The sequence below is a fragment of the Taudactylus pleione genome, unplaced genomic scaffold, assembly GCF_031769625.1.
Source record: "Taudactylus pleione unplaced genomic scaffold, aTauple2 ptg000016l, whole genome shotgun sequence".
NCBI lineage: Eukaryota > Metazoa > Chordata > Amphibia > Anura > Myobatrachidae > Taudactylus > Taudactylus pleione.
In genome coordinates, this window is record NW_028284418.1 from 26,583,081 (window position 1) to 26,610,573 (window position 27,493).

The following is a 27,493-nucleotide window of genomic DNA, read 5'->3' on the forward strand; positions in this document are numbered from 1 at the left end:
AGGTTGGGGACCACCGCAGCTGTGCGGCGGTGCCAGGCCCCAGAGTCTGAATGGGTGACGGGAGAGGACTGGGGGAAGCCCAGCTAGTGAGGCTCCCCCCAGCCTGACGTTATTTGGAGTCATGCCATGCGAGCATGCTTCTAAATAACGTAACGTAGGGGGCGTGGCCCATTTTCGGTCGGCGCGGCTGCCACCCACAATGTCAGATCTCCTGCAGTCCAGAGCTGGTGTAAGTTGAGGCCCATGTCTGATCTCCTGCAGTGCAGAGCTGGTGTGAGATTAGTCCGTGTGGCCCTCTGCAAAGTATGGAATGCTCTTAAATGACTTACCTGTACTGTTCTCGTCAATAACTTTGCTCTGCACACTGGAAATATATGCACTGTTCTACAGAATGGAGATGTAATGCACCTCCAAGAATGATTCTGCACTGTGTCTCAACGTTTTCAGCTTAGTAAATGAGACCCATAGAGTTTGTAAGTTTGGCAACGTCTGACAATTTGTGGTCTAAACTTACCAGGGACATATGGAGGGTTTTCTAGTTTGTTGTCTGGACAGTTATTCACTGAGCCATGAACATTATTAGCTGGTTCATTCATGTCCTATGACAAAGAAAGTTATTAGGTGCAGCAGGTACAGTACTACAGTATGTTAGGTCACCAACACCAACCTACTATGAGACATACAACAAACAGTTAAACAGATAATATCTGGTCACTGATAATACATACATGGGGTTAATTTATTAGTCTGCACGATGAGGGCATTGGCAAATTCCTGGTGAATCCGCCTGATGTTTTAAAGGGGCAATCTTTTAAAAGGCATAACCAGGTTGGTTTTGCCTTTCAAATGATTGCCGCTTTAACCCCTTTACTGCTGAAGGTTTTCTCACACCTGTTCTGAGGCCACTTTCTGACGTTAGCGTTTGTCACATTCCACCATTAATATCACTGATTTTTTTATGCAGTACCCACACATATTATACTTTTTTTTTTACAAAAGACTTTTTGTATTTTCAGAAAATACTGCTAGTCTTTTTACTCACACTTTTTCTAACACGTCAAAAAACATTTTTTTTTTTACAAAATCTGCACTTTAATTGAAAACGCATTTTTTTTTTTTCAACTGTTCACTGTCTCTGTTTAAACGCTTCCTATTTGTAGGAAGAATAAGGTAGCTCAATAAGGCACACTGTTTTAAAAACTAGACAACCTACCGCATTACATAAATGATCATTTTTTTTATCTGACACACGGTATGAGAGATAAAGGCTTTAGATCCCCTCCATCTGTGGAGAAAAAATGTGGGGCACATTGTTTACAAGAGGAGACCCCCTCTTTCAAAACCGGGTGTGCCCATGTGTGATGAAATGCGTTGGTGCCTGCCAGTGCTAATACTGGCAGGTCTGGAAGTACACAGTGCTACATAAGTGAAGCCAGAGCGCCAATACCTGCAGCATTGCACCTAAGCCGCAAGTACCACTTACCCTGTAAAAGAGCTATAACACTGCTTTAAACTTACATTTTTTAAACTTCTTTTTAATTATTACCGCATATTCATTTACACCCACATATTCTACATTTATGGATTACACTGTACACTTAGCGCTTCCTTAGATCTTTTATTTATTACTTTTTATCCATTTTTAAAAAGTAAGGAAGCAGCTATATTTATTTTAGGTGCGATATTATAAAAATTTCCATTATTGACTACAATGATGTTTATCCTGGCAGCACACTACACAATATGAAGATCAATGTACAAAGTGAATGTCATCTACATAATAATCTGAAAGGTCTGTCCACCGGTTCCCACTGCAAGATTGACGGGACAGACTTTAGCCAGACAGCAGGAGGATCCACCAGGAACGTGTAAGTATATGCAGCTGCCGGAGAGATGGGGTGTAATGGAGTGGGACAGAGAGGGGGGGAGGTGGCCCAGGACAGAGCAGGGGACAGAGGAGGCCGGGGTGAGACAGAGTGGGGGGCAGAGTGGGGAGCGGGGTGGAACAGGAAAAGTATAGAATCTACCCATCACCACCAGTAAACAGATTGAGGGTCCAGTTGATTGATCAGACAACTGTGAGAACCTCTGGTGAGCTGCTTTCTGCTCTCATACCCCATCAGCAGTGAGTAGTGACATCAATTAATAACACGTGTACAGAGCTGCTGAGAGCTGAATAGGGCCAGAAACGAATATATGAGGCATGGCCACGCCCCCACTGGTGGGAAAAATAAAATACTATGCGTGGCCCCCTCAGCAAGCCCGAACCCAGGAAATCATTCCCCCCCACCCTCTCCTCTCAGCGCCCCTGCACATGTAATAATAGTGTGAATATCACCAGCACATAATACAAATCATGCATTTATTTCTGTGTTTGGCAATATGATTGGATAGAAATTGGTTAATTTAAACAATATTTATTTTGAGTAAACGGAACACAATAAAAAAAATTGAGCACTATTCAAGTCAATTAAAATGCACAGGCTTAGATTTCTGAAAACTTAAGATTATTTTTGACAGGATTTTAATGGAAACAGGATATACAGTATAAGACATGATAACTTACAATCCACAGCCCATCAAAATTAACCTTTTCGTGGAAGGCCTTTATCATGTCGTACCACCATTTATGGGCTTCAGGGTTTGTGAAATCAACAAATACAGTTAAACCAGGCCAAACCTGCATAAGAGATAATAAGGAAACTACACATAAAAACAAAACAAAACATTTTTTCAAATCACACTCCCAATTTGTATGTCTGGAAGGTATAGAAACAGCCCAATAGATTAAGTGGTGGTTTGACCAAAAAAGATATGGTTCTCACAGGTGAGATAGGTCAAACTATGTACTGGTTGAGCGATTTTGCCTTTCAGACCTGGGGAAAATGCATAAATTTAAAAATAAAAACCCTCCCTTCCATTCTGTAAAAGGGCAGGCTGTTCTGCAGTGGGCCTAGTCCTCTAGTGGAGGAGACTGAAAAAATGATCGTCCCCTCCGCACCTTGACTAGATCTGTCCAATGCTGACTAGCTCCGGGCCCCACGTGTTACTACTGGACAGTGATTACCAAGATAATAGTTTTTAAAAAAAAGTAATTCTGCTAATCCAAGCACCAGCACGCACATTAGCACTATTGCTTTATTTACTAGCACTTGGTAATGCCAAAAGTGTGCTTTACTTCTTGGCCTGTATTTAAAAATATATAAATAGTGCCCCCAGTACAAAATAAATAATATATTGTGCCTCCTTAGATAAAAAAACAACATATATAAATAGTCCCTTTATGACAATAAATAATATACTGTATCATTGCCCCCAGTAGGAATTAATAAATTTATATTACTCAAAATGTTATTAAAAGCAATAATTCAGCACCCTTGTAGCAATGCTTAAATACTGAATGCCTATGTTCTCAATTAATACACATTGGGGTAGATGTATGATAGCGGCACTTAACGAGGCGAAGCAGGAAGCACTACCGATGAGATGTAAGAACATCTCATCGGCCGGGCAGGGGGAGCGTTAACTCACCCCACCGGCGCTACCCGCTCGAGACCACAGCGCATCAGCCTAGTACTGATGCGCTGTGTCTCTGTCCCGGCCGGCTCCACTGAGCATGCTCACAAGTATCGCGAGATCCCCGCTTGCAGCCTGGAGCCGGCAGCCGCTACAGCAGGGACAGCGCTGTCCCTGCTGTGGAGATAGCTACAGCCTGGCGCTAGCCTGTCGATAAAACTACAGCAGGCCGAACGGTCAGGGGGTATGACTGTTCGTACATGGCCCAGGCAGTCGGCGCAGCTATCTTGTAGATAGCAGCGCCGATAATGACAGCGGAAACCCCTAATCATACATCAGGGAGAAGCGGTACCAGCGCACATAACGTGCGCTGATACCACTTCTGGGCTTCATACATCTCCCCCATTGTCTCTGTAATGGCCTTTATGAAAAGTTCATTCACTAATAATTATTACCTAAATATCATTCATAAGATGGCACTATGCATTATTTTATACTTGGGTACATTTTTTTATACTGAGGGCAGGTGCAGGCCTGCTCAGCTCTTACAGAATGGAGGCAGTAAAATTAGATTTTTTACATTCAATTTTGCAATGTAGTTTGTTATGAACCGCATGTAGTTTAGTGATATATAAACTGCAACACTTTTGCTTTCACTAACTGCAGGGTAGTAACTGCGTTTTGCTGCTAAAAAGCACATCAGATTATGTGTCCTATTGCAAATTGCACAAAAAATCACCCCTATATTAAAGCAACTGATTCCAAATGCAAATGTCACACCTAGAATCAACTCCAGACCTTTTCCCTGCTTAATTGATAATGAAATAACGAGGGAATAGCCCACACCTGTCCATGAAATAGCTCTTGAGTTGATAGTCCCATTACTTTTGACCCCTTAAAAAGTGGGAGGCACATATAGAAACCGTTGTAATTCCTACACCGTTCACCTGATTTGGATGTAATTACCCTCAAATTAAATCTGAAAGTCTGCAGTTAAAGCACATCTTGTTTGTTTCATTTCAAAGCCATTGTGGTGGTGAATAGAGGCCAAAATATGAAAATTCTGTCAATGTCCCAATATTTATGCACCTGACTGTATATCTGTTAGGTGAGTACCCACTTTAAGATTGGTGGGGGGATTATCTGCTAGCGGGCACCAGCCAAAATCTTGTCTACGGCACCAAACTGGCTGGTGACTTCCCTACTGGGCAAATCTACAGGAAAATGGCCGCCACACTGTTTTCCCAGTAATTTCTGCTGTTCTGTAGTGCGCATTTCTTTATACCTGTATACCTTGGCACAACTTCTATGACTACATTTGTATCATATGCAAAGAACCTTAGTAAAGCTGGGTACGCACTAGATGATATGTCGTCCGATATGGCGGATCGGGCCAACATATCGGACACATCGTCTAGTGCGTACAGACTATTTCATACTCCTGCGGGTCGTTCATCGCATCTTCTGGTCGGCCTGCAGGCCAATCAGAAGATATCTTGAAAGACACCATGCTCCTGGATGTGGTTACTGAACAATATATATTGCGTGGCCGCACAATATATATTGTTTAATGTGTACGGCCTACCAACATATCGTTCCATCGGTGGAGCCATCGGCCACGATCCAGGATTGTCTAGTGTGTACCCAGCTTAACTGTTTCACTAAAGTCATATAAAACAAATAGCAGAAAAATCATAGATGAAAGTCTGGTCCTGATTGGCTGCCTATCTATTAAGTAGGTGACATTAAACTAATTTCAGCATTGGGAGCTCCTCGGGAGTGGTCCACTTCTCGTATGGGTTTTTTTTGCCATTATTCATATAGATTATGTTGACTCAAAAACAGAATAAGATTACAGGCATGCATTTATTAGGGACACTGTACTGCAGAAATATTATGGGGGTACAATTAATTGCATTATGTATTAAGGAAAAAATATTTATATTTTTTACGGAATGTGGGCAGTCATTTCTTTTTAGATGAGTGGCCTGAACTAGATAGTCTGCTCCGTCCCCCATGGTAGACCAGGCCCAATGTCAAGTTGCACTGGGTCATTACATAATAGAGGTAACAAATGGATGCTTCACATCCTGTTTTCCAGGTGGCTTGTCCTAAACCGCTATTTAGGGATTTTAAAATCACCTCACATTATTATCAATATTCGTAAACCCTGTGGGTTGGAGGTGAAAACCACAGATGAGGTTTGGCATTTTAGAACTAAAATTCAATTAGAATTTCTTTATAAAATGTCCCCCTTGGTCATTTCAAATAGCAAGACTGTTACAGGATGAATTAAATAAGCACATATACCCATTTCTACAATTCACTATACCTTGCCCACAAGAGGTTGGCCTGTCTCATTGGTGATAAAAACACCTCTCTTCAGACCATCCTCATAGGGTAGATAACTTCCTTTGGAGCAGGTAAGGCCAATGGCTGGTTCCTGATGAGACACAAACAAAGGGTTGAACAAAGAGAGCACATGTTTAAAGACACTAGATAATTCCCTGCAGTACTTGGATAAATCATATCCCCAGGTACTCACAGTCCTGCTTTCCAGACATTGATCCTTACCATTATCAAGATATATTTCATGCCCATTTCATGAAATTCATTGACCATCTCTGGCATATCCCCAAACCGATTTGGGTCGTAGGTGAAATCAAGGTACTCATCCATGTAGTCAATGTCATTCCACTGCACATCCTGTTGGATTATAATATGAAGTCTGTAATCACATGTCTGTTTACCTGTTAACAACCCGTCCCAACTTCGCATGGGAGAAATTTCGAATTGACATTGACAGTCTTCTTTAACGGAGGTCTTATAAGATTGCCTTGTAGGCGACATTAATCATTTTTCCTCCTGACGTCGCCATGAAAAGATTTACCTATGACCTATGGAGACGCACACTGCTCCCAGCTCTGCACTGTGTGCTAAGTCACTGAGTGTGACTGAGCAACACCAGCCGATGAGGAACAGGACAGGGACTAGAGTGAGCCTTCTCAGCTGGTTATTTTATTTTTTCTGTGGGGACCAATGTGATTTTTTTTTTTTTTTTCTGTTGGGAGCAATGTGATTTTTTTTTTTTTTTCTGTGGGGGCCAGCCAATATGATATTTTTTTTTCTGTCGGGGGCACTGTGTGTGTTTGTTTTCTTTCTGTGGGGACCATTTTGTTTAATATTTTTTTCTATGGGGCCATTATGTTTTATTTTTTCTCTGTGGGACCCAGTGTGTTTGTTTCTGTTCTGTGAGGGCCATTGTATTTAATTTTTTTCTGTGGGGGGCAATGTATGTGTTTGTATTTCTGTGGGGGCCAATTTGTGGGTGTTTTTTTTCCCATGGGGGCCAATGTGTGTGTTTTTTTCCACTTGAGGACCTGATGGTGTGCCTTAGAAATTTGAAAATCTTGCTCGGTGTGCCACAAGTTGAAAATGGTTGAAAATCACTGCTCTATAGAATAGTGAAAACTGCATCAAAATCCGTCCAGTGGTAATTCAGATTAGCCCGAACAGACAGACAGTTGCCTACCAGGACTATATATATATACACTCTGTGTGTGTGTGTGTGTGTGTATATAATATATATATATATATATATATATATATATTTTTTTTTTATTTATATATATATATATATATATATATAAGCTGATGCAGATCCAACATTGCCAATAAGCAACTAGATGTCCAGAAGGAGCCACAAAAATATAATTGTTGTGTAATTCTAGAAAGTTTAAAGTAGGCACTTCATATAACAAAGATTGGTCCCCACATATCGGTAATGGTCCATCTGAATGTTAAGATGGAGATGGTGGACTCCCGAGGACATAGCGTGGAATAATAGAAGTTTGATCACTAGTTGGGTTCTAGAAAGACACCCTTGCACCAAAATACACCCAGAAAATGGCACAATTTTTGTGTAAAATATTGCACGTAAAATGTATTCACAAAAAGAATACAAGTGCACAACTCCAAATTCACTGATTATATATAAACAAATAAATTTTGAAGTAAATAGAGTTTTTTGGCATAATCCTGGCCAAGGTTATGGGCCTACCCACCACAACCGGGTAACCTCTGTAGGGTAGGTCCCTAACATACTAGGGTTCAAATCCAGAGTGCAGGACACCCCCAAACTAGCCCAGCTAAGCCACCCCAAGGCACCGCTCTAATAAGAAAAGTGAAGTGTAAAGGAAATAAAGAATAAAAATAAAAAAGTGAAATACATATATAAAAAACAGACAGTGAAGTGTTAAAATGTGTTATAAAGAAAAATTGTTATAATGCGGTGCCCTGAAGCAGATCAACCAAAGCAATCCAGGGGGACCCACACCCCAAAAATTAACCAAAGCTGCACTACATAGTCTAAAATTTAATAAAAGATTATACAGAAATATCATATAAAATTGCTTACATCAAAGGATGGAACCCCACTGTTGGTACATAGGAAGTGGGTTTTCTTTAACATACTTTATTGTATGAACAGGTTTTTAAACCATGATTACACTCATATAGCGGTTGCAACCCATATGACTTCATCATGGGTTCAGCTTCTCCATCTTAACACCCAGATAGACAAATTCCGACCAATCTTGTTATATGAAGCCCCTCCCTTGTGATCAGGTGCCATTTCATACAGGAGATCAAAGGGAGAGGAAGTGGACTGTGGGCTGTAATACTGTGAGGCACTGCGTTGTGATTTCAGGGCCAAGGCACCGTGCACTCAAAAATGCCATTAGGAGCACTGTGTTAAAGGGGCACAGTAATAATATATATATATATATATATATATATATATATAAGTCCAGTATTAGTCCACACTCACGTCTAAAAATCCAATCGCTGGGGTAGCCACCCAAATGGGATCACCTGTATCCCTGCATACAAAAAATTAACAAAGGGGGTGCACTGGTTGATCCTGCCAGTAGCATATGCTTGTCTCAGAGATTAAGCCATGCACGTGTAAGTACACACGGCCGGTACAGTGAAACTGCGAATGGCTCTTTAAATCAGTTATGGTTCCTTTGATCGCTCGGGAGCTTTACTATGATGCTGTAAATTTTTTTTAAAAAGATGAAATAAAAACTCTTTAGAAGACTGGTGAGTGCACCCCCTTTGTTCATTTTTTATATATATCTATATATATATATATATATATATATAAAACACCATTAGGAGCACTGTGTTAAAAAAAAAAAGCATTTAGGGTGCCATTACAAGGAGTGCTATGAGGCACTGTGTTGTGTGTTCAGGCACTGTGTTAAAAAAAAAAACAACAACTCCATTATAGAGCCATTAAAGTGAACCTGCACCTTTTTTTCTCTAGGAAATCTATCACTACAGTGTACTAAATTATTTTTTTGCCAAAAAAAAAAAATAGTATACAGTGTTTGAGACCGCTGCACCCCAAGAAAACCTCTTTGTTTTATTCTTACTGCATATTTTTTTAAACTGCCATGTGCTTGTGCCTCTGCTTTTTGCTTAGTTTAGCGAGTAAGCTCACTGCAGCCTTTGGCCAATATGGACGAAACAATATTATGAGTTCTGAGGTGGTCAAAACTGACTGCAAAATACTATAAATTAATGTTATGGAGGTTAATAATACTGTATGAACAAAAATAGGCCCAAATTACATGATTTTAGTGTTTTTAGTAATTAAAAAAAAATCCAGAACCAAAACCCTTGAGGGTGGTTTTGGCAAAACCAAAACATGATGATGAATTACAACCAACACCAAAACATGGGGGTACACGCTCATCTAATATATTTTGGTTCTAATTCATCACCTTGTTTTGGTTTTGCCATATCTACCTACCTATCTATCTATCTATCTATCTATCTATCTATCTATCTATCTATCTATCTATCTATCTATCTATCTATCCATCTCAAAGTCCAGTCAAAGGGCCTGATTCTGATTTGGGAGTAAAGCCGAGAAGAGTAAGTAACTGTGCATCATGGTAAAACCATGTTTTTCTGGTGGGGCAGGTTTAAAATGTGCAGAGAGATGTACATTTGGGAGGGGTGTGTCCAAACTGAAATATTAATTCCAGTGTAAAAATAAAGCTGTGCAGTATTTGTAGGCTGCATGCAAAAGCAGCCAGCATTTACCTCACATGCAAAATATATATATATGTATTTGCATCCCTTGTATTTGCAACAGGGTTTGTCCAGATACTTGCTCTATCTTACTCTATTCCCTAATCTTTATCAGGCCCTCAGTTCACAAATACACACATGCTTTTTGCACCAGAGCAATATTGAATTGCTCTGGTAGTTTGGTATCCTCCACAGCAACTCATGGTCAGTTGGTTGCAAAAACTATGGGGGCCATTGAAGATGGATGATTAATAGGCCCCTGATTGACCTGATGTGCTTGGTTAAAAAACAACTATTTTGAGTTGCTTCCAGTACAAATAACTCACTCTAAAAAGAAGGACTGCCTTATAGGTAATGCATTTGAAATGGCAGCCTTTGAGTTTAAAACCCCCACACACTTCCAGGGAATGCTGTCAATATCCCGACTGCAGGTTTCCAGTGCTCAGAATGCCGGCGCCGAAATCCCGACACTTTTCAGAATCCCGGCGCTGGCATCCCGACCGCCAGAATCCTGAAGGTAAGTAGCGGGTCTAGGGGGAGGGTTAGGGCTAGGCACTAGGGGCAGGGTTAGGCACTAAGGGGGGAGGGGATAGGTTCAGGCATCGGTGATGGAGGGTTCAGGTAGGAAGAGGGGGAGGGTTAGGATACCTACCAATAGATGTTGGCATCCTAACCCTGTCAGGATGGCGGCGTCGGGATTCTGACCACCGGGGTCCTGAGCGCAGGCATCCCGTACCCATCCCACTTTTAGAGTATGAAACTGGCATGTGCGCATAAAGAATCCAACACCATGTATACTGTTATATCTTGACTGGATTCCAGTCCTTAGTGCAAGATTGGAAGTACGATTAAAATATGATGGGATTAATGCAAAATTGGAGTTTGGCTGTTTCTTTTTAACTTGAAAATCTTCTCCTTGCTCATGTAATAGGGGGAGGCAACGGTGGTCAAATGCAGTCCAAGTAAAAGAAGGGCATGTTCCCATAACTGTGACCAAAACAGTCCAGCATGGATACATTTGTAAATAAATGTATCACTTGCGGGATTTAGGGGTATATGGGGCAAATGCAGGGATGACAGCCAGGATGGTTGCCAGTACAAGTTAGCCACTTTCGATTGGCCGATTGCCCTCTGTAGCTGATAGGTGCTTTCTTCATTGATTATGCATATACTGTATGACTTTGTAAGAGTATCTTAGAATTAATTTGTTGCTACTTTTTTCATTCATGAGAAAGAAGATTATACCTGCTTATTATAGAGTGTTTCTCATCAAAAACCAAAGTTAAAAAGATTTCCTTGTGCTTATGAGCTGGTTGGGTGTAAGTGTATCTGTATTCCTGACACATACAGTATATCAGCCTTCCAGAGCTGGATATCTCCTGAGAGCTCCCGATTTAGAAAACGGTTGTACATACTCTATATTTACATATACGTTAACATGATAATTGTGTAAGTCCTGTATAGGGTGAACAGTACACTTTACACTTATTATTTAATTGTGTAATTAATACACAATATAAGTAAATGATACATTTTAGTAATTAGTAACAGCCTTTATATCAGCTGTGATTTAATCCCTGGCAGCATTTCTCAATGCTATCCAATTAAGAGAGAGTTTAGATTTCTGCTCATCAGAGATGTAGCATTCTCAGAATGCCTGGCAATATGTCTGTCTTTTTTATATTATACTGTACTAGATATGTCACTGTGACTGCAAGGTGAAAAAGGAACATGAAGAGGAGCAGAAGCTGGTATTCTCTTACCAGAGGTATTTCAGCATCCCTCATGTTTTTTACAGCTTCTCGAGTCTTGTTGGAGCTGGTGTAACCCCAGCGACACAGATGGAATCCAAGGCCCCAGTACGGTGGCATAAAGGGTAACCCTATAATAAGAATTAAATTGCTTGATTAATTATGTCTAATATGAGGCTATTCTAAATTTGAGTTAAAGTGGCGTTTGAAATTTGCAGTATTCAGAAAAAACAGAGCCTCTATTATTGTTAATTAAATAAAAGAGAATGCAGTACTGCAGGGGTTTGAAGACTTTGGGCAGAATGCATGACGCAACGCATTTTGAATGCGATGCATCCCACCACTCATCACAAGCATGACAGTGTTTACTAACAAAGTATGCTTAAAGAAAATCACAAGGTACAGCTCTCCTGGTGACAGATGTCCTTTGTGATAGAAGAATTTCCGGGTTTAGGACCCAGAAGCCTTCTACCCATGCATCGAGTTACACACGCTCTGCCATGGGGGCTAGGAGAAATCCAATTGGATCCCTCTCAGGGGGAATGGAGAATAGAAACCCTAAGGCTTCTATTGGGCAACGCCATCTAAAGATGGCGTTGCCCACTGCATCCAAAGCTCCGGAATGTATCGCATTCCAGAGCTTGGTGTCAATGCGGTATGCAGCCAAACCTCCAAAAACGTAATTTTCTGTGGTTTGACTGCAGAAGATGCATTAATGCATCCTGCCCTTAAACGATTTCATGGATTAAACAAATGAGGAAAATACAGAAAAAGAAATCATGCACAGCCAGTGGAAATATTATTTATGTTATATGCATGATTATGAAAATTATCAGATTTTATATTGCAAGAATCATTAATCCTAGGTGAAGAAGTTGGATAATCCTCAGGCAGTGGGTTTCGCCATAGCAGAGACAAGATTTATACATAGTGATGTAAGGACATTCTTGGACATCATTGCATGGATATTAGACAAAGGATTGCCATGATGGATAACTAACATTTATGTTCATAGTGTAGGCAGTCAAAATTATTTTCAAGGTTAGGTCTACAAAGTATAGTGTAAAGATTGAAAGAGCATATTAGTGTTGTTTGAATAAGATAACTGAAGTGTGGATAAAGTAGAATAATGCTAAATAATGATGATAAATACGTGTAAATATTGTATGTTTCCTACCAACCTTCCATCTACATCACCCAATAAATATTTTCCCCTAAAACCCCCCCTTCCCCGCAGCCTAAACCTAAGTCTCCCGGGGGGGTGCCTAACCCTAACCTCCCCCCGGGGATGTCTAACCCTAACCCCCCCTTCCCATATCCTAAGCCTAACCCTCCCGGGGGGGTGCCTAACCCTAAGTCCCCCGCGGGAGCCCCTAACCTAACCCTCCCCCCCTCCCCGGCTGTCCGCACCCGGCTTATGTTCACTCGGTATGCCGGGGTGTCGGGCTCCCAGCGTAGGTTAAATGACAGATGTCGGGATTTCGATGCCTGTCATTAGACCCCTGCCAGGATTAGCCAGTCGGGAAGCCGTCAGTCGGCATTTCGACCATCGGCTTCCTAACTGCATCCCCCCTCATTTCTGCACTCTCTCACCTCTTCTTCTCCTGTGCACTCCAGAATGCCAGATCTGTATGCAACAAACTGGCTTCTATCCATGACCTTTTCTGTCCCCTTGCTATCAATGAAACATTTCTCTGTCTCTCTCTGACATTGTTGAGCCTGCTGCCCTCTCCTATGGTGGTCTTTCCTTCTCATACAATATTTGACAAGTTGACCAAGAAGTTGGTGTACTGCAGTTGGCTTCCTATTGTGCCCTGGGTGCTCTCCTATGTCATCCCTTTGAAACTCTTTTTTCTCCTCCTCTGAAGTCTTCATTAGAACTTTCTCTCCTCTACACCTCGATGATGCTGTCAGTTATGGCCCCCCCCTCCCAACCACCACCACGCTCTGCCTCACAGTTCCTTCACAACGTCTCCTTCTGGTTTTCTATTTTCCTCTTACAGTACTTACCCATTCTCATTACTTAGTGACATTGTTACTAGCACGGATGCCTCTAATCTGTTTTCCCTCACTTCTTTCTTTGGTTTATTACAGTGGACATCTTTCCACCCAAAGGAGTTGGGTATGACACGTCGACATGCAAAATGTCAACATTTAACATGTCAACACAATAATGTCAACATGTTCAGAATGATCAGCTTGTCTACCTGTTCAAAATGTCAGCAGAGGATATGCCGACATGATGTCATACTGACATAATGTTGACATTTGTTAACAGTCAGATTGTCAACAGTACTATCTTAGCTTAAAACATGCTGACTGGAACCCCCACGACATTCACTTGCTCAATCTTGTTTTCTCCCATCTCTGTGACATCTCTTCACTCTCTTACTACAACTTTCTATCTTTATCCCTCATATTGATCTCTAAACCCCCCTGCAACAGCAACTCCTAAATAGCATTGACCCTCATCTAATCTCTGCCTCACTTGAACCTATCCTCTACTCCAAACCCTTCCCTGTCTTGCCCACAAGCAGCTGTCTCAGTCTACAACTACACTCTCGCTCCAGTCCTTGACAAGGCAGTCCCTGATTCTCTGATGACGCCCAATCTCCCTTGATGGCCCAATCCTCAAACTCTCTCTTGACCTTCCCACTCTCTCTATCCAGCTACCTCCCTATCTCTCCTCCGCTTTGCCTCTAAACGGAAGAAAGCAACTTGTGTACATATGTCCTGTCCTGACATATAACCCTTTTTACCTGACATACATTCTTGTCTATTTTGCTTTATTTGTTCTGTTTATTTATCTTGCCTGGCCGATGCTACGGAACTTGTGGCACTTTATAAACAAACTTTGATTATGAAGATGAAATGGCAATGTGATTTATCAAATGTTGCCTATGTATCATTTTATAACATACATACCAATGACTTCTTGGTACTGCTTGATAACAGTCTTAGGCTCAGGGCCCATGAAGACATAAAAGTCCAAGATCCCCCCCGTGGTTCTCCAGGTCAGAGCAGGAGCTGGCTGCAGAATGATATCTGGGGATAAACCAATAGAAATGTATGCTGTAACCTCTGCTTCTAACATTTATGCAGAGTCTAAAACATGGTCGGTATGGATACAAACTTTGCAAATAGAAGGTTCCATTTCATTAATGTCTTGGATTACTGCACCCACATTACTAAAGAATTATCTAGAAAGGGTAATTGTGATATTAAGAATATTTCTGTTTAATTTGAAGATGTTTTTATTCACACATAACACTTACCCATGGCATTGCTGTTGAGTAGAAACACCCCATGAGCTGAACCATCGCTTTCCATTCCTAGGTAGAATGGGTGAGTACCATATAGGTTTGCATCTTTCTAGACGTGCAAGAATAGATAGTGTCAGACATATTCTAAAAGTTATAATATACTGTGATGTTATTATTTCAGAGTAGCAAAATTGCAGGTGCTTTGTGCGCAAATAGAACGTGTGGCAGAACAGGCTCCTTCCAGCAGGAAAATCTTCCAGAATCCACTTTTGGTTTTCCATGCCGCAACATAGCGTTCTGCACTGAATCTGTAAATTATGCATTCTGCATTTTATAGATGACGTCAGTGCCAATTACCTCTGCTCTGTGATGTGTTTGGTCTAGGGGGTATATTTACTAAAGGCTCAGTTTTGATTGACTTTAAATTGATCAAAATCATCCTTTAATAAATATACCTCTAGGAGTGGGGAATTTCCCATGAAACAGTAAATCTCAAATTGCAAAAGAAAATATTTTTTTATTTTTCTTACATTTTATGGAATTGCGGTGAGAACCTTAGTATTGGTCTCTCACTTTAACACGATTACTCTCCACAGTCCTGGATGGGCCAGCCATTGCACAAAAAAATTCCCAACCCCAGTCATCAACTACCGCCTCTATGAAATATTGAAATATTCCCCTGCTCTCTCCCCTCTCTGCTATCCCGTGTTTCCAACTGCCTCTCTGACATGTCCGCCGCGATGTCCCAATGCTAACTCAACCTTAACTTGCACAAAACCAAGCTAATAATCTTCCTCACACCTAGAACCTTATTCTGAGTTTGAGGCAGCGTCGATGTCAGATGCAGTGGAGTAATGTTTTACGTTTGTGCATGCACCTGAGTCGCGCCATGCATGCATCCCAATTTTGTTCACACAGAGTCGCAGCTCAAATTTAGACCCTCAGAAGCACAAAAGCAGTGACTTGCGTAACATCAAGTTTGATTCAGGCAGGTTTCTGGCAAATTACATACATTTGCTATATATTATATGCAGTGACTTGAAACTCAACGGAAATTCTCCGGAGACAATAAACCTACTATTGGCTGATGGGGGTATCCCTTATGTCAATCCCATAATTAAATAAACACACAGATACCAAGTTTGGGTTTAAATTAGGTCAGCTATTTATTGGAATAACAATAAATATAAATATTAGGGACTACTTAAAGTAAGTATGGAGACTAAGAAAGGATGGACAAGAACACAACAAAGACCTACAATGCACTAACAACCCTGATTTAGTTTTAACTTCATTGTTGCATTGTGTCATTATACAGAGTGCTCATTTATCTGTGGTGGACATTGCTCCCATTTATTACTGTACAATTGGTTCAATTATCTTGCTCTAATGTTATATGTTTCTAATATTAGCAATTTTATGTGTATTTTTAAATATTGCTGAGTTTTACATTGTACAGACTTTATATTACAGGCAAAACTTTACTTAGTAATTCATTTTTATTACTTATCATTGTAGGTACAGTGTAATTACTGTTTTCCTGCATTATTCCAGTGCTGTGTTATTTATACTTAACCTAAATAAACCTGCATTGTAAGCCAAGCCCGACAAGGTGCACAAAACACAAACATAACATGGGCATACAACTCCCCCTTCTAAACTTGACTACCCTTCAGTGAGGGAGGTGTCTGCTGCCCCTGTAAGAGTGGTGCAGCTACAAAATAGTCACAAGGGTGAGAGCTCAACAAAACAAATATGAATATAACTTTAGGTTTACAACTCAAAACTTGCACCCACTGACAAAGAGTCCTAGGCCCTGGAACAGCCCCTATTAATCCACCCCACATATCTGATAGGCTAAACAGTATGGTGATTAACTCTTGGGCCAGCCCCCAGCCAATTCCTGAATATGACCGAAGTTCTTAAATTTTTCCCTCAGCTAGCCCAGCATCAAGGGACCCCATTTTTCTGCAGGTCCCTAACACTAGCATATATATGTCCAGCACATCATTACATTGCAGTTAAATGTACTCACCTCCTAGATACAGAGTGACACATCTATACAGGGGCTGGCTGTTAGCCACACCCAACTAGGCCTTTTATAGCCTTAATTGAAAGTTGCCATCACAGCACAAGGCAACATTTTGAAACAAAACAGAAATTAAATAATATATCTAATTTATATATATATATATATATATATATATATATATATATATATCTGACCAACATAAAAGTACACTGTAAAAGTTGGATCCACATACAAAGCCATAAGTGTATGACACAGGACAGGGAAAGGCTGGCTGGACTGCTATGGCCGTTCCCGATTGGCTGCCGTACCGCAATCTCAGGCTGGCTTGCGGCTGCCCTGCTTGCCTTGTATTTTCCTTTTCCTCCCTGTCATAACTTGCTGCTGCAGCTGCGCTGCTACCCGGGGCCCTCCTCTCTATCCCCTCCCTCCGGGCCCGGGACTCGAGGCCCGACGGTCCCCCCCTGGTGGTGGCCCTGCCCCTACCCATTGGAGATGTGTGTTCATCCTCGGATGAACGGACATCTCTGAATCAGGCCCTATGTCGGATAATTTTTTTCACATATACTTATTATGTAAATTATTAGTACTTAATTAACTCACCACCTCCACATTGTTTGTGGGAGTAGGTGTGATATATAAGCTTTCCAAAAACAAACTAGGTCAATAACCAAATCTGTCAACGATCATTTAATTATGTGTCATTGCAAAAATAATTAATATTCAGACCTGAAGTATTTTGTTAATTCTTGTGTCATTTATTAACTAAAATAAATCAGAATATAATAATAATAATATTATCTTAACTTCTTGCCATGCACTTAAAGATATAGGGGTCTATTCATCATCACTTAATTTCTACAAAAACAGGTGAAAATTTAAATTTCACCTGCAATTGTAGAGATTAAGTTATTGGGCCATTCATCAAGAAGGTAAAACAGGAGATATCACAGATATCTCCATCTTACCGGAATGGCCCGCTGTCCCCATACACTAGTATGGGGACAGAATTTATCAAGCGCCGAAAATATAATATTTTCGGCGCTTGATTGCGGGAGCATTCGCCATCTTCAGATGGCGAGTGCTCCCGCTACCCGCTCCTTCCCTATGGGAAGAGTCCCGGGTCGTGAAGAGGGATCCCTTCGGATCCCTCCACTCCTGCCCGACTCCTCCCGCCTCACATCGGGGCTCTTGTGCGCATGCATGACCTAAAAGGAGCAGTGAAGCCGGTCGCACAGACCGCTGATTTTCGGAACAGCCGTCTCCGCGCCGGAGCAATGATGAATTGCTCTGGAGTTCGCGGCGAGTTAGTAATTAACATCATGAATAGACCCCATTCTGTTAATGGAGGAGAAACATTCTGACTCCTCTTGATTTACAAATAAGATCTTAGCCCATGTACGTCAATAGAAGCAGACTATTAATCTAATAGCAAATTATAATACTTAACATGTCTACAGTATATATGCTTAATTGTAAGTAATTTTATAGGTACTGTATGTGAGTACACATCTGCATCTCCCCAAATCCATGATCAATTTCTGCCCCCAATGTACATAATTACTGAGGTTTTGAATACTCAATGGTTGCCAGCTGTCTCTGACTTCCATGCTTCCATGCTCTGAAGACGAATGCTTTGAAATGTTTGTCCTTCACCCACTGCCCAGTATAGTACCATGCATTCGATATAGCTTTTCTTATTCTCTGAGCTTAATAACGGGGGGAATTCAATTAGTTGCTATAATTTACTGCAGGTAATTGAATTCCCCCCTAAATATTGAGTGGTCTAAATTTATCAGGATGTCCATCTATGGCAGCGATAGACAACCTTTAAAAAGGGTGCACATTACTTTTATTCTCAGAAGAAAGGTAAATTACTACATGCAATAAATAAAAGAGACACCTATCTATAATAAAATAACATGTTTTATACAAGTGTTACAAGCTATAACAAACACCACAACAGCAGGCAGGAGCTGGGGGCTGTAAGTAAAGGTTTGGAGAGCCGCAAGCAGCCCAGGAGCTGCCTGTTGTCCATCACTGATCTATGGTGAGGGATCAATAATTGGCGCTTTACAAGTGGTCAGAACAGTAGCTTCTAAGCAAACTTTGGCTATGCAAAACTAATCTGCACAGATTCTTCTCCTGCTCCCAACAGTAAACTGAGGGCCTGATTCAGAGCCGCTCGTAAGCGGCCGCTCGTTCGCTCTGAGTGATGTTTGCACAACTGCGCATGCGTATGGGTCGTAATGCGCATGCGCAAACCAGTCATTGCGATCGGAAATCGTGCACTCGCAAAACAGGGAGGGGCTGCTAATTTGATTGACAGAATGTACCGTTTGTGGTTGGTAACAGGGGAAGGTGCTTGAAAACGGGGGAGTGGAGATCCGAACGCAGGCGTGCCTAACGGTAAAAAGGGCGTTTAATGGGAGTGCATAATTAGTAAAGGAGCGTCATCGACCATGTCACTTGGTTGTCTTTTAGCCTGAACTGCTTGCAAAATCCTACCACAAGTACTGCGAGCAGTTCTGATGGCTTTCGATGTTCCCGATTAATCTAATAAATACCGGAGATGACTTGTGTTGCGAAAGGCAAAGGGGCGTCTTTACAAAATAGCGAGCGCATTTTTCATGCGCTCGCTCGCTCAGACATAGAGGCGTCAACAAACTGCAAAGAGCGAGCGCTCAATTTAAATAGCCGGCCCCTTTTTGGAACGACCGTCCGCAAATAGCGTCCGGGTCTGAATCAGGCCCTGAATGTGTGGGAAGCACTGTAGCTGGAAGGGTTGTGTGCCTCTCTCAGATACCTTTCTTCTGCAATTTAAAACTCATTACTAATTTTCTATTTGCAAGTTAAAGGGAGGTTTTTTTTTCCATTCTACTGTATGTGGCCGTTGTAAAAGCCAGATATATCCATCATTGGGGAGTGGGCTGGAGGTGTGTATTTGAAAACTGCTTACTATGCAAATCTGTGTTTTAGACTATCCGTTAACACCCCAAAAAATCATACAGCAGATATGCAAACTAAGAAAAAGGCGTGTATACCACTAATATTCACAAACCTAGAGAATCAGCATATCTAATCCTGGGAAACTGTGCCTGCTGAGAGAGTAAAATACATTTGTGTGTATATATTATAGTAAGCTGTGCACCTTTCTTCTGTATCCTCCTGGTGTATAACGTTACCCTTTTGAAACAAGTGATGAAGCATCCATTTCCAGCCACCAGTACTGTAAATGGTGGACTAAAGAAGCTTTGTCTATTGCAGTTTCTTCCCCAGTACACACTGAAAGTGAAGCAATGGGTCACGAAGTGTAAGTTGACCAATTTGTGTTTGCCAAAAAAAACACTGGCAAAAGCATCAGACTAGTAGTCAGCCTCAAGTGACAATTGGGTCTATTCATTATTACTTAATTTCTACAAAAGTAGGTGCTTTTGTAGAAACTTTTCACAAGCCGCGGCTGCATCTTATTGGACAACGGTGCTCCTGGCGATTTTCTTAGGCCTGTTGCTGGGAGACAGAGACGCCACGCTGTCAACTCATGAAGTCCTCCCATTCGGCTGTACATCATCTCTGCCGGGAGTGGATTGGTTCTTCCTCCTTTTTCTTTCCTGCTGATGCGTTGCTCGGGTGCCGGTGATAGCGTCTTACACGTGTTTCCGGTCCCATTTTGTTGGTATCTCTCATTGTGATTTTCAGCGTCTCCAGTCCTGAGCCTGCCATGTCTCCTGTTGTATAACATCTCAGCAACATTAACCGCACTTTAGTATCTGAGGTTCCAGCATAACATCACGGCCATCACGGCAGAATGCTTCCAGCCTACCAAGTGCCGTGTCATATTCCGGAGGCACAGTGCGCACTGCTGCGTCCAAGGGTCTCCAGCCTTACACCACAACCACCTCCGCAGTGTGTTTACACCTCATCTCCAAATTGTCGCACCATCCTGGCATTTACCGCAGTGCAGAGTCTTCAGTCATCACTATTGCCGCACCATCCCGACGACATTAACCGCAGTGCAGCATCTTCATTCACTCGTCACATTGTTACACCATCCTAATTTTCACTGCTTCGAACGGAGCAGTGAAGCAGTCCGGGGAGACAGCTAATATTCGGATCAGCTGTCTCCGCGTCGGAGCAATGATAAATTGTTCCTTTGCTCACTGCGAGTTAGTATGTTTATTATCAGGGTCCTCGGACCCCGATAATTGAAATAATAAATAGACCTCAATATGAGCAGAGGAATACCACTCTTCTGCTCCTTCCCCCTCCCAGTAGGAGACAAAGGGGTCTATTTACTAAGCCTTGGATGGAGATAAAGTGAATGAAGATAAAGTGCCAGACAATCAGCTCCTAACTGCCATGTCACAGGTTGTGTTTGAAAATTTATAGTTAGGAGCCGATAGGCTGGTACCTTATCTCCATCCAGTTTATCTCCATCCAAGGCTTAGTAAATACCAAAGTGTTATGGCTTTGGGAAGATCAGAGAAAAAACCTGACCCACAGTCCAGGCACCTCAGGCTAATGCACTTAATCCAGATTTGCTTACCTGTTCAGGCGAGGCGAGCCCACAGGCATGGAGTGTGGCATGCAAGTGAGTGATTCAAGGAATATAGGGGGTCATTCAGACCCGGTCATTAGCGCCGATGCGCTCGGACCGGGTCGATGGCCCCCCACAGAGCATGCGCACGACGGCACCGTCGTGCGCATGCGTGAGACCCGCTATGACCGACAGCGCCGGTCGTAGCTGGTCTCGATCCAAAGGGGGCGAGCTGTCGATGTTGATTGACAGCTCGCCCCATTTGGAAGGCGGGCCGGGGGGGTGGCAGGCCAAACGGGGGCGTTCCCATGGGAACGCCTACCGTTTGGAGGCAGCCCCACTGACATCACTAGTGATGTCAGTGGAGAGCTTCCGGCTCAGACAGAGCCGAAAGCTCTCCGGGGCTTACGACAAGCCCCTCTCGTCGTAATCCCCGATGGTCGCGATGGTCTTGACCATCGCGACCATCACCTTAGGCGGTCGTAAGGCTGTGGGTGTTAACCCACAGCCTTACCACCGCAAAGGAGGACGTCTTGAAAATTCAAGACGTCCTCCCCTCATTCAGACCGACCGCACGCTCTGTGCGACCGGCTCTGAATGAGGTTCATAATACTTATGTGTTAAAAGGTCAAATATGAGGAGACACTTGTATCTGGTCAAGCAAATGTACAACTCAGCATCAGCCACAATGTTTTTTTGATTTAGACTAAACTAATTAAATATCATTCACTCAGGTGAATATTTTCTGTATGAGCTTAACCTGCTCCGGGTTTGGACAATACATGTTGTAGCGCTATCAGAGGTCAGATGTTATGAGCTGCTGGCTCCCTGGTATGGATCACACTCATTGGCTAAAAAAAAAATAACATACTATACAAGCATATGTACAATAATAAAACAGATTTATTGTATTTTCAACAGCCTGTTGGCCGTTCTCCTTACCCGTGGTATTATGTCTCTATTCCAGAATGTAAATCGTTTCCAGTTGAAGTCTAAGTTAATGGAAGTGAGATGCTCGCCGAGACCATACAAAAAGTTTGAAGGAAGAGTTGTGGACATCTGGATGAACTGGTCTGCAAACAAAAATGGCGCCACACTGGTGTTTAACCTGCAATAAACAAAAACAATTTGCTGTTTAGCTTACAAGGGTCTCAAGTCCTTAATTCATCTAAAAAAAGACACAAAAAATAATCTCTACAGAATTAGATCTGGGTTACTAAGGGCTCTATTTATCAACATTATTTTTACTAAAATAATGTGAAAAAGGGTGTTTTCACACCCTTTTCACATTATTTTAGTATCACCTATAGTTATTACAGGGCAATCGAAGTAGAATTTGTAAAATTCTACTCCAACCCCTAATTATCACTTATTTTCAGTAAGCAGATCGCATTTCCCATAACTGTAATGGGAAATGTGATCTGACCATAGTTACTAAAAATAAATGTGAAAAAAATACCGGGGAAAGCCCTGTGATAATAACGCCACCTGGAGGTGGCGTTATCCAGGGCCTCCCCCGGTTACCGGCCTCCTGCCCTGCTCTAACGGGGAGAGCAGAGCCGGGAGTCGGTCCCAGTAATCAGCTGTGTGGTCTAAACAGACCGCAAGCTGATTACTGTAAAAAAAAATAAAAAAAAAATAGTAAAAAAAAAAAGTACTTACCTGACTCCAGGGACCGGTGATCGGGCCTCCGGTGATGTCTCCCCTCCGGTCAGCTGGTCTCCCACAGTGCACTGCTGCCCGGTCATCAGGTGATCGGGCCCCAGTGCAGTATGGGAGATCACCTGACCGGAGGAATGGAAGACATCACAGGAGGCCTGGAGCATACAGGTAAGTGTAAGTAAGGGAGGGGGGTCGCGGGAGGGGGGGGGTCGCAGGGTGTCCGTGATCGCTCAGGGTGGGGCTTAGCGCCGGGGGGCGGGGCTTAGCGCCGGAGGGGGGGTAGCTGAAGCGAACGGTCGGTGCATGCACGGGCACTTAATCACGGTACCGTGATAAGGCTCCGAAGGGGATTAGCAGGGACAGAGCTTTATAGCAAGCTTTATCCCTGCAAGGGATTTGTAGTAAATCCCTGTGATATTGCCTGAATTCGCAATGCGAATTCACTCAGTAATATCACACTACAATCTGCATTACCAATGCGGATTGTAGTAAATAGAGCCCTAAGTAACTATGAGGCCTATTCATCAACCGATAAATGGCCCGGTAACCATGCGGAAGCGCTATCATTTTTAAGTTACCGGGCCATTCATCATTAGGGGTCCGATTGAACCCCCCGGTATTCAACAAACTCTGAAAACTGAAAGGATGGCGTTCCAGAGATGCGAAGAGGGATCCGAGCGTATCCCTCCGCCGCCTCCTCACTCCCTCCCAGCGGCTTTGCGCATGCGTGACCCGAGGTCACGCATGCGTTGGTGGGACGACAGGGAGTAGGTAAATAACGCAGCTACAAATGTAGCTGCAATACTTTCCACGGGGACAACTGATTTTCGGAGCAGTTGTCCCCTCACCGGAGCAATGATTAATTGCTCCGGTGTGACACTTCCCCCGCTGTGAGTTGGTTACTAAAGTATACCTCGCAGTGAGTTCTAAACTTCATCATCGGAGGCCATACGGCCTTCGATGATGAATAGGCCCCTTAGAAACAGCTTTTGGATTTTTTCAGTTTCAGAATGGTCAACAAAACTACATTCTCCACACCTTAATGCAGGACACACACATTGCAATACAGTAGCTGTGATGTCTGAGTACATATAAGAGGGAAAGTTACTAAGGGCTCTATTTATTAACATTTATTTTAGTAAAATAAAGTGAAAAAAGGTGTATTCACACCCTTTTCACATTATTTTAGTTTCACATAAATTTACTAAAGGGCAATTGGAGTAGAATTCGTAAAATTCTACTCCAAGTCCTAATTATCACATATTTTTAGTAAGCAGATCACATTTCCCATAATTGTAATGGAAAATGTGATCTGTCTGGGATTTGGGGGTATCGGTGGCCGATCGGCGCATGCGCGGCACCTCGTCACTGTATTGTTTCCGAAAAATACAGTGATAAGGCTGTGGAGGGGATTCGCATGGACAGAGCTTTATCGCCAAACTCTGTTCCTGCAAGGGATTTTTAATAAATCCCTGTGATATTGCCTGAATTCGCAATGCAAATTCAGTCGGTAATATCACACTGCAACCGCATTTTAAATGCGGAATGTAGTAAATAGAGCCCTAAGAATCCTGTTGGTGTGCAATTCCTCATCGCAGCTCTTTGCGGGAACGTTTTCCGACACAAGTCACACATTTACTATGAAGCGTATTTGATTGACTATTGGCATTCGATGGCGATACTCACCATGTTGTGACGTGTGAGTTTACTCGTATTAGCCCAATATCGTACATGAGTTTGCAAATTCCAGTATTGCCGAAACTCAAATCAATTTTCAAATGGCAAATGCACTTGAACACGTAACACAAATCTCAGTCTAATTGGAGGCAAATCGCAACAAGTTTACGAATCTCTTCCGATTTGCCAAATGCACACATGCTCCTGTGTTGTTACTATGCCCCAATAAATATGCCCTCAAACAGCTGAACTACGTGCACTGGTGGCATGTGTATTGAAAGGAGTTTGCGTGTTTGGAGAGGAGAGTTTATCTGTATATTTGTGATTGCCGATTGGTTGTATTGTCTTATTCTGCTGTCTTCTTTTTGTCCTGTGTCATTTAAATTTTTGTCTTGTCATTCTGTGTGAAGTGATGTTGGAAGTGGTTTGTTATTTTCTTTTATTTCTCTTGTTTAGTGTTTTATAAGGTGTTGGAGGAGGATGGTGGTAAGAGGCGGCCAGTGGAGTTGGAGCACTCAGAGGCCGGGATGTACTAAAGGAAAAATGTGGTAAAAACCCAGTTTTCAGGGGTTTTACCGCATTTTTTCGTATATGTACTAAGCCCCGGTCGCCCTATTATCGGTGCAGAGGGTAATGCCAGAAAAACCTGGGATTACCCTATAGAAGCCTATGGGCTTCTTACCGCATCCCGCACCTGACGCTTCGCCGCTGCCCCGCAGTCACCCAGCACTGGCCCCCACTCACCTTAGTCTCCTGGTCGCCGGCCGCCCGTGCTCCTCCTGGATCCTCCGCCTCCTCCTCCTCCTCCTAATCTTCTGGGTGCAGGAAGGAGGAGGAGGACCCTGGGACTTCCTGTACAGGTCACCAGCAGGAAGTTACCGGGGCTAGGAGGGGGCGGAAGCCCACGGAGACCCCCTCACCTGGCGTTGGCTGATTTGCAAAGGGCAGCTCTTATCGCAAGAGCTGTCCTTTGCGATACTAATCACATATGCGATTAATAAGGTTGCAGTGACTGGCAGAATGTACACTACAACCTTAGTACATCCCGGTCAGAGTCTGGGTGGGAGAGGATGATAAGGAGGAGGAGGATGGGTCTTTGGTCAGGGCAAAGACCAAGAGGGGCCGCAACGTGCGATTCCTCTTTGAGGAGAATGTGGCCCGCGTGAGAGGGAAGTTATGGAAAATGGTGAAGTTTTGTTTGGCCTGTATGTCTTGAGAACGAGTGGACACAAAAAGTCCCTCATTTGACACAAGATTCTGGACCAGGTGAACTGTTTAGGATCACTGAAGCGCAGTGTTGCAGTCTGCAAAAAGCACTTCAGTGACATCAAACTTTGCGTCAAACAGAAAATGGCCACTGAGACGTGGCACGAAAGGCAGACCAGGGGCGGATCCCCATTTCAGCAAGAATGCCTGGAAGATGAGGAGCCACTGTGCAGCATTTTTCCACCAGACGTGGTGCAGTGTCTGGCTCAAGGGGAGTTTTAACAAGGTCATACAGGTGCATTAAGTTGTTGCGGTTGAGGCAAAACATCTGGATGACCTAGTCATCAGACACTGCATTGAGATTTAACCACCCACCCTAGGCCTACATTGGTTCTGCGGCATCTGTACCTGCTGGTTCCTCTGTTATGTTTCTTGCTCCTGGGCCCTCTGAGTCAGCTGGTGCAATCCACATGAAGGAAGTGCCTGTGCCCACATGACAGAATAGCCTGTCTTTGCAATGATTACAATGTAAATCATGCAATGTTTTGTCCGATAGTGATATGCTGTGGATTGGAGTCATGATTGACTTTAGATAACCATGCCTGTTGTCCTTTAGCAAATTCACAATTTGCAAACTCACAGCTTTATCACTGAAAGGGCTCTATTTATTAACATTATTTTGACTAAAATAAAGTGAAAAAGGGTGTTTTCACACCCTTTTCACATTATTTTAGTATCACCTATAGTTATTACAGGGCAGTTGGAGTAGAATTCGTAAAATTCTACTCCAACCCCTAAGTATCACTTATTTTTAGTAATCAGATCGCATTTTCCATAATTGTAATGGGAAATGTGATCTAGCCATAGTTACTAAAAAATAAATTGTAAAAAAATATTGGGGAAAGCCCTGTGATAATACCACCACCTGGAGGTGGCGTTATCCAGGGTCTCCCCCGGTTACCGACTCCTGCCCTGCTCTAACTGTAAAAAAAAAAATACTAAAAAAAAAAAATTACTTACCTGACTCCAGGGACCGGTGATCGGGCCTCCGGTGATGACTCCCCTCTGGTCAGCTAGTCTCCCATAGTGCACTGCTGCCCGGTCATCAGGTGATTGGGTCCCAGAGCAGCATGGGAGATCACCTGACCGGAGACATGGAGGACATCACCGGAGGCCTGGATCATGCAGGTAAGTGTAATTAAGGGAGGGGGGTCGCGGGGGGGGTGTTCCGCGATCACAGGGGGCGGGGCTTAGTGCCGGGTGGCGGGGCTTTGCGCCGGGGGGTAGCAGCGGCGGCCGGTCGGCGCATGCGCGGGCACTTTGTCACGGTATTTTCGCAAAAAATACAGTGATAAGGCTCCAAAGGGGATTCGCAGGGACAGAGCTTTATCGCAAGCCCTGTGTTATTCAGTCGTTAATATCACACTACAATCTGCATTCAATATGCGGATTGTAGTAAATAGAGACCAAAATCACCAAATCGCACCAACACGTTCTTAGTAAATTTCCCCTTAATACTCTGCAAAAAGATACGAAGCATGTTGTTAAATGTAGTTGGAAGATGACCGCTATCAGTTTGTAAGGCTGCAAAGCCCACGGCATATGCAATGCCTGTAATGCAAGTAATACAAATGCATTATTCATGTTTTAGAGCTGAATATTTCAAATGCAGTGCAGAGAGAAATGAACCAAGTAGCATTAGAAAACAAAATGGAACTTAACCACTTATTAAAACATAAATACAGTATAT

General features: G+C 42.7%; 1 protein-coding gene across 1 annotated transcript in view; it reads right to left on the minus strand.

The window, feature by feature from the left end:
• Nucleotides 1–27,493, minus strand: part of LOC148541885 (lysosomal alpha-glucosidase-like) — a 63,226-nt gene that overhangs the window by 30,025 nt on the left and 5,708 nt on the right. Inside the window, exons 3-10 of the mRNA XM_088476609.1 lie at nt 22,141–22,306; nt 14,645–14,741; nt 14,295–14,414; nt 11,382–11,500; nt 6,091–6,222; nt 5,849–5,959; nt 2,567–2,680; nt 515–599 (exon numbers count right to left, since the gene is read on the minus strand). Of these exons, the coding sequence (XP_088332735.1) occupies nt 515–599; nt 2,567–2,680; nt 5,849–5,959; nt 6,091–6,222; nt 11,382–11,500; nt 14,295–14,414; nt 14,645–14,741; nt 22,141–22,306 (944 nt within the window). The remainder of the gene's footprint in view (nt 1–514; nt 600–2,566; nt 2,681–5,848; nt 5,960–6,090; nt 6,223–11,381; nt 11,501–14,294; nt 14,415–14,644; nt 14,742–22,140; nt 22,307–27,493) is intronic.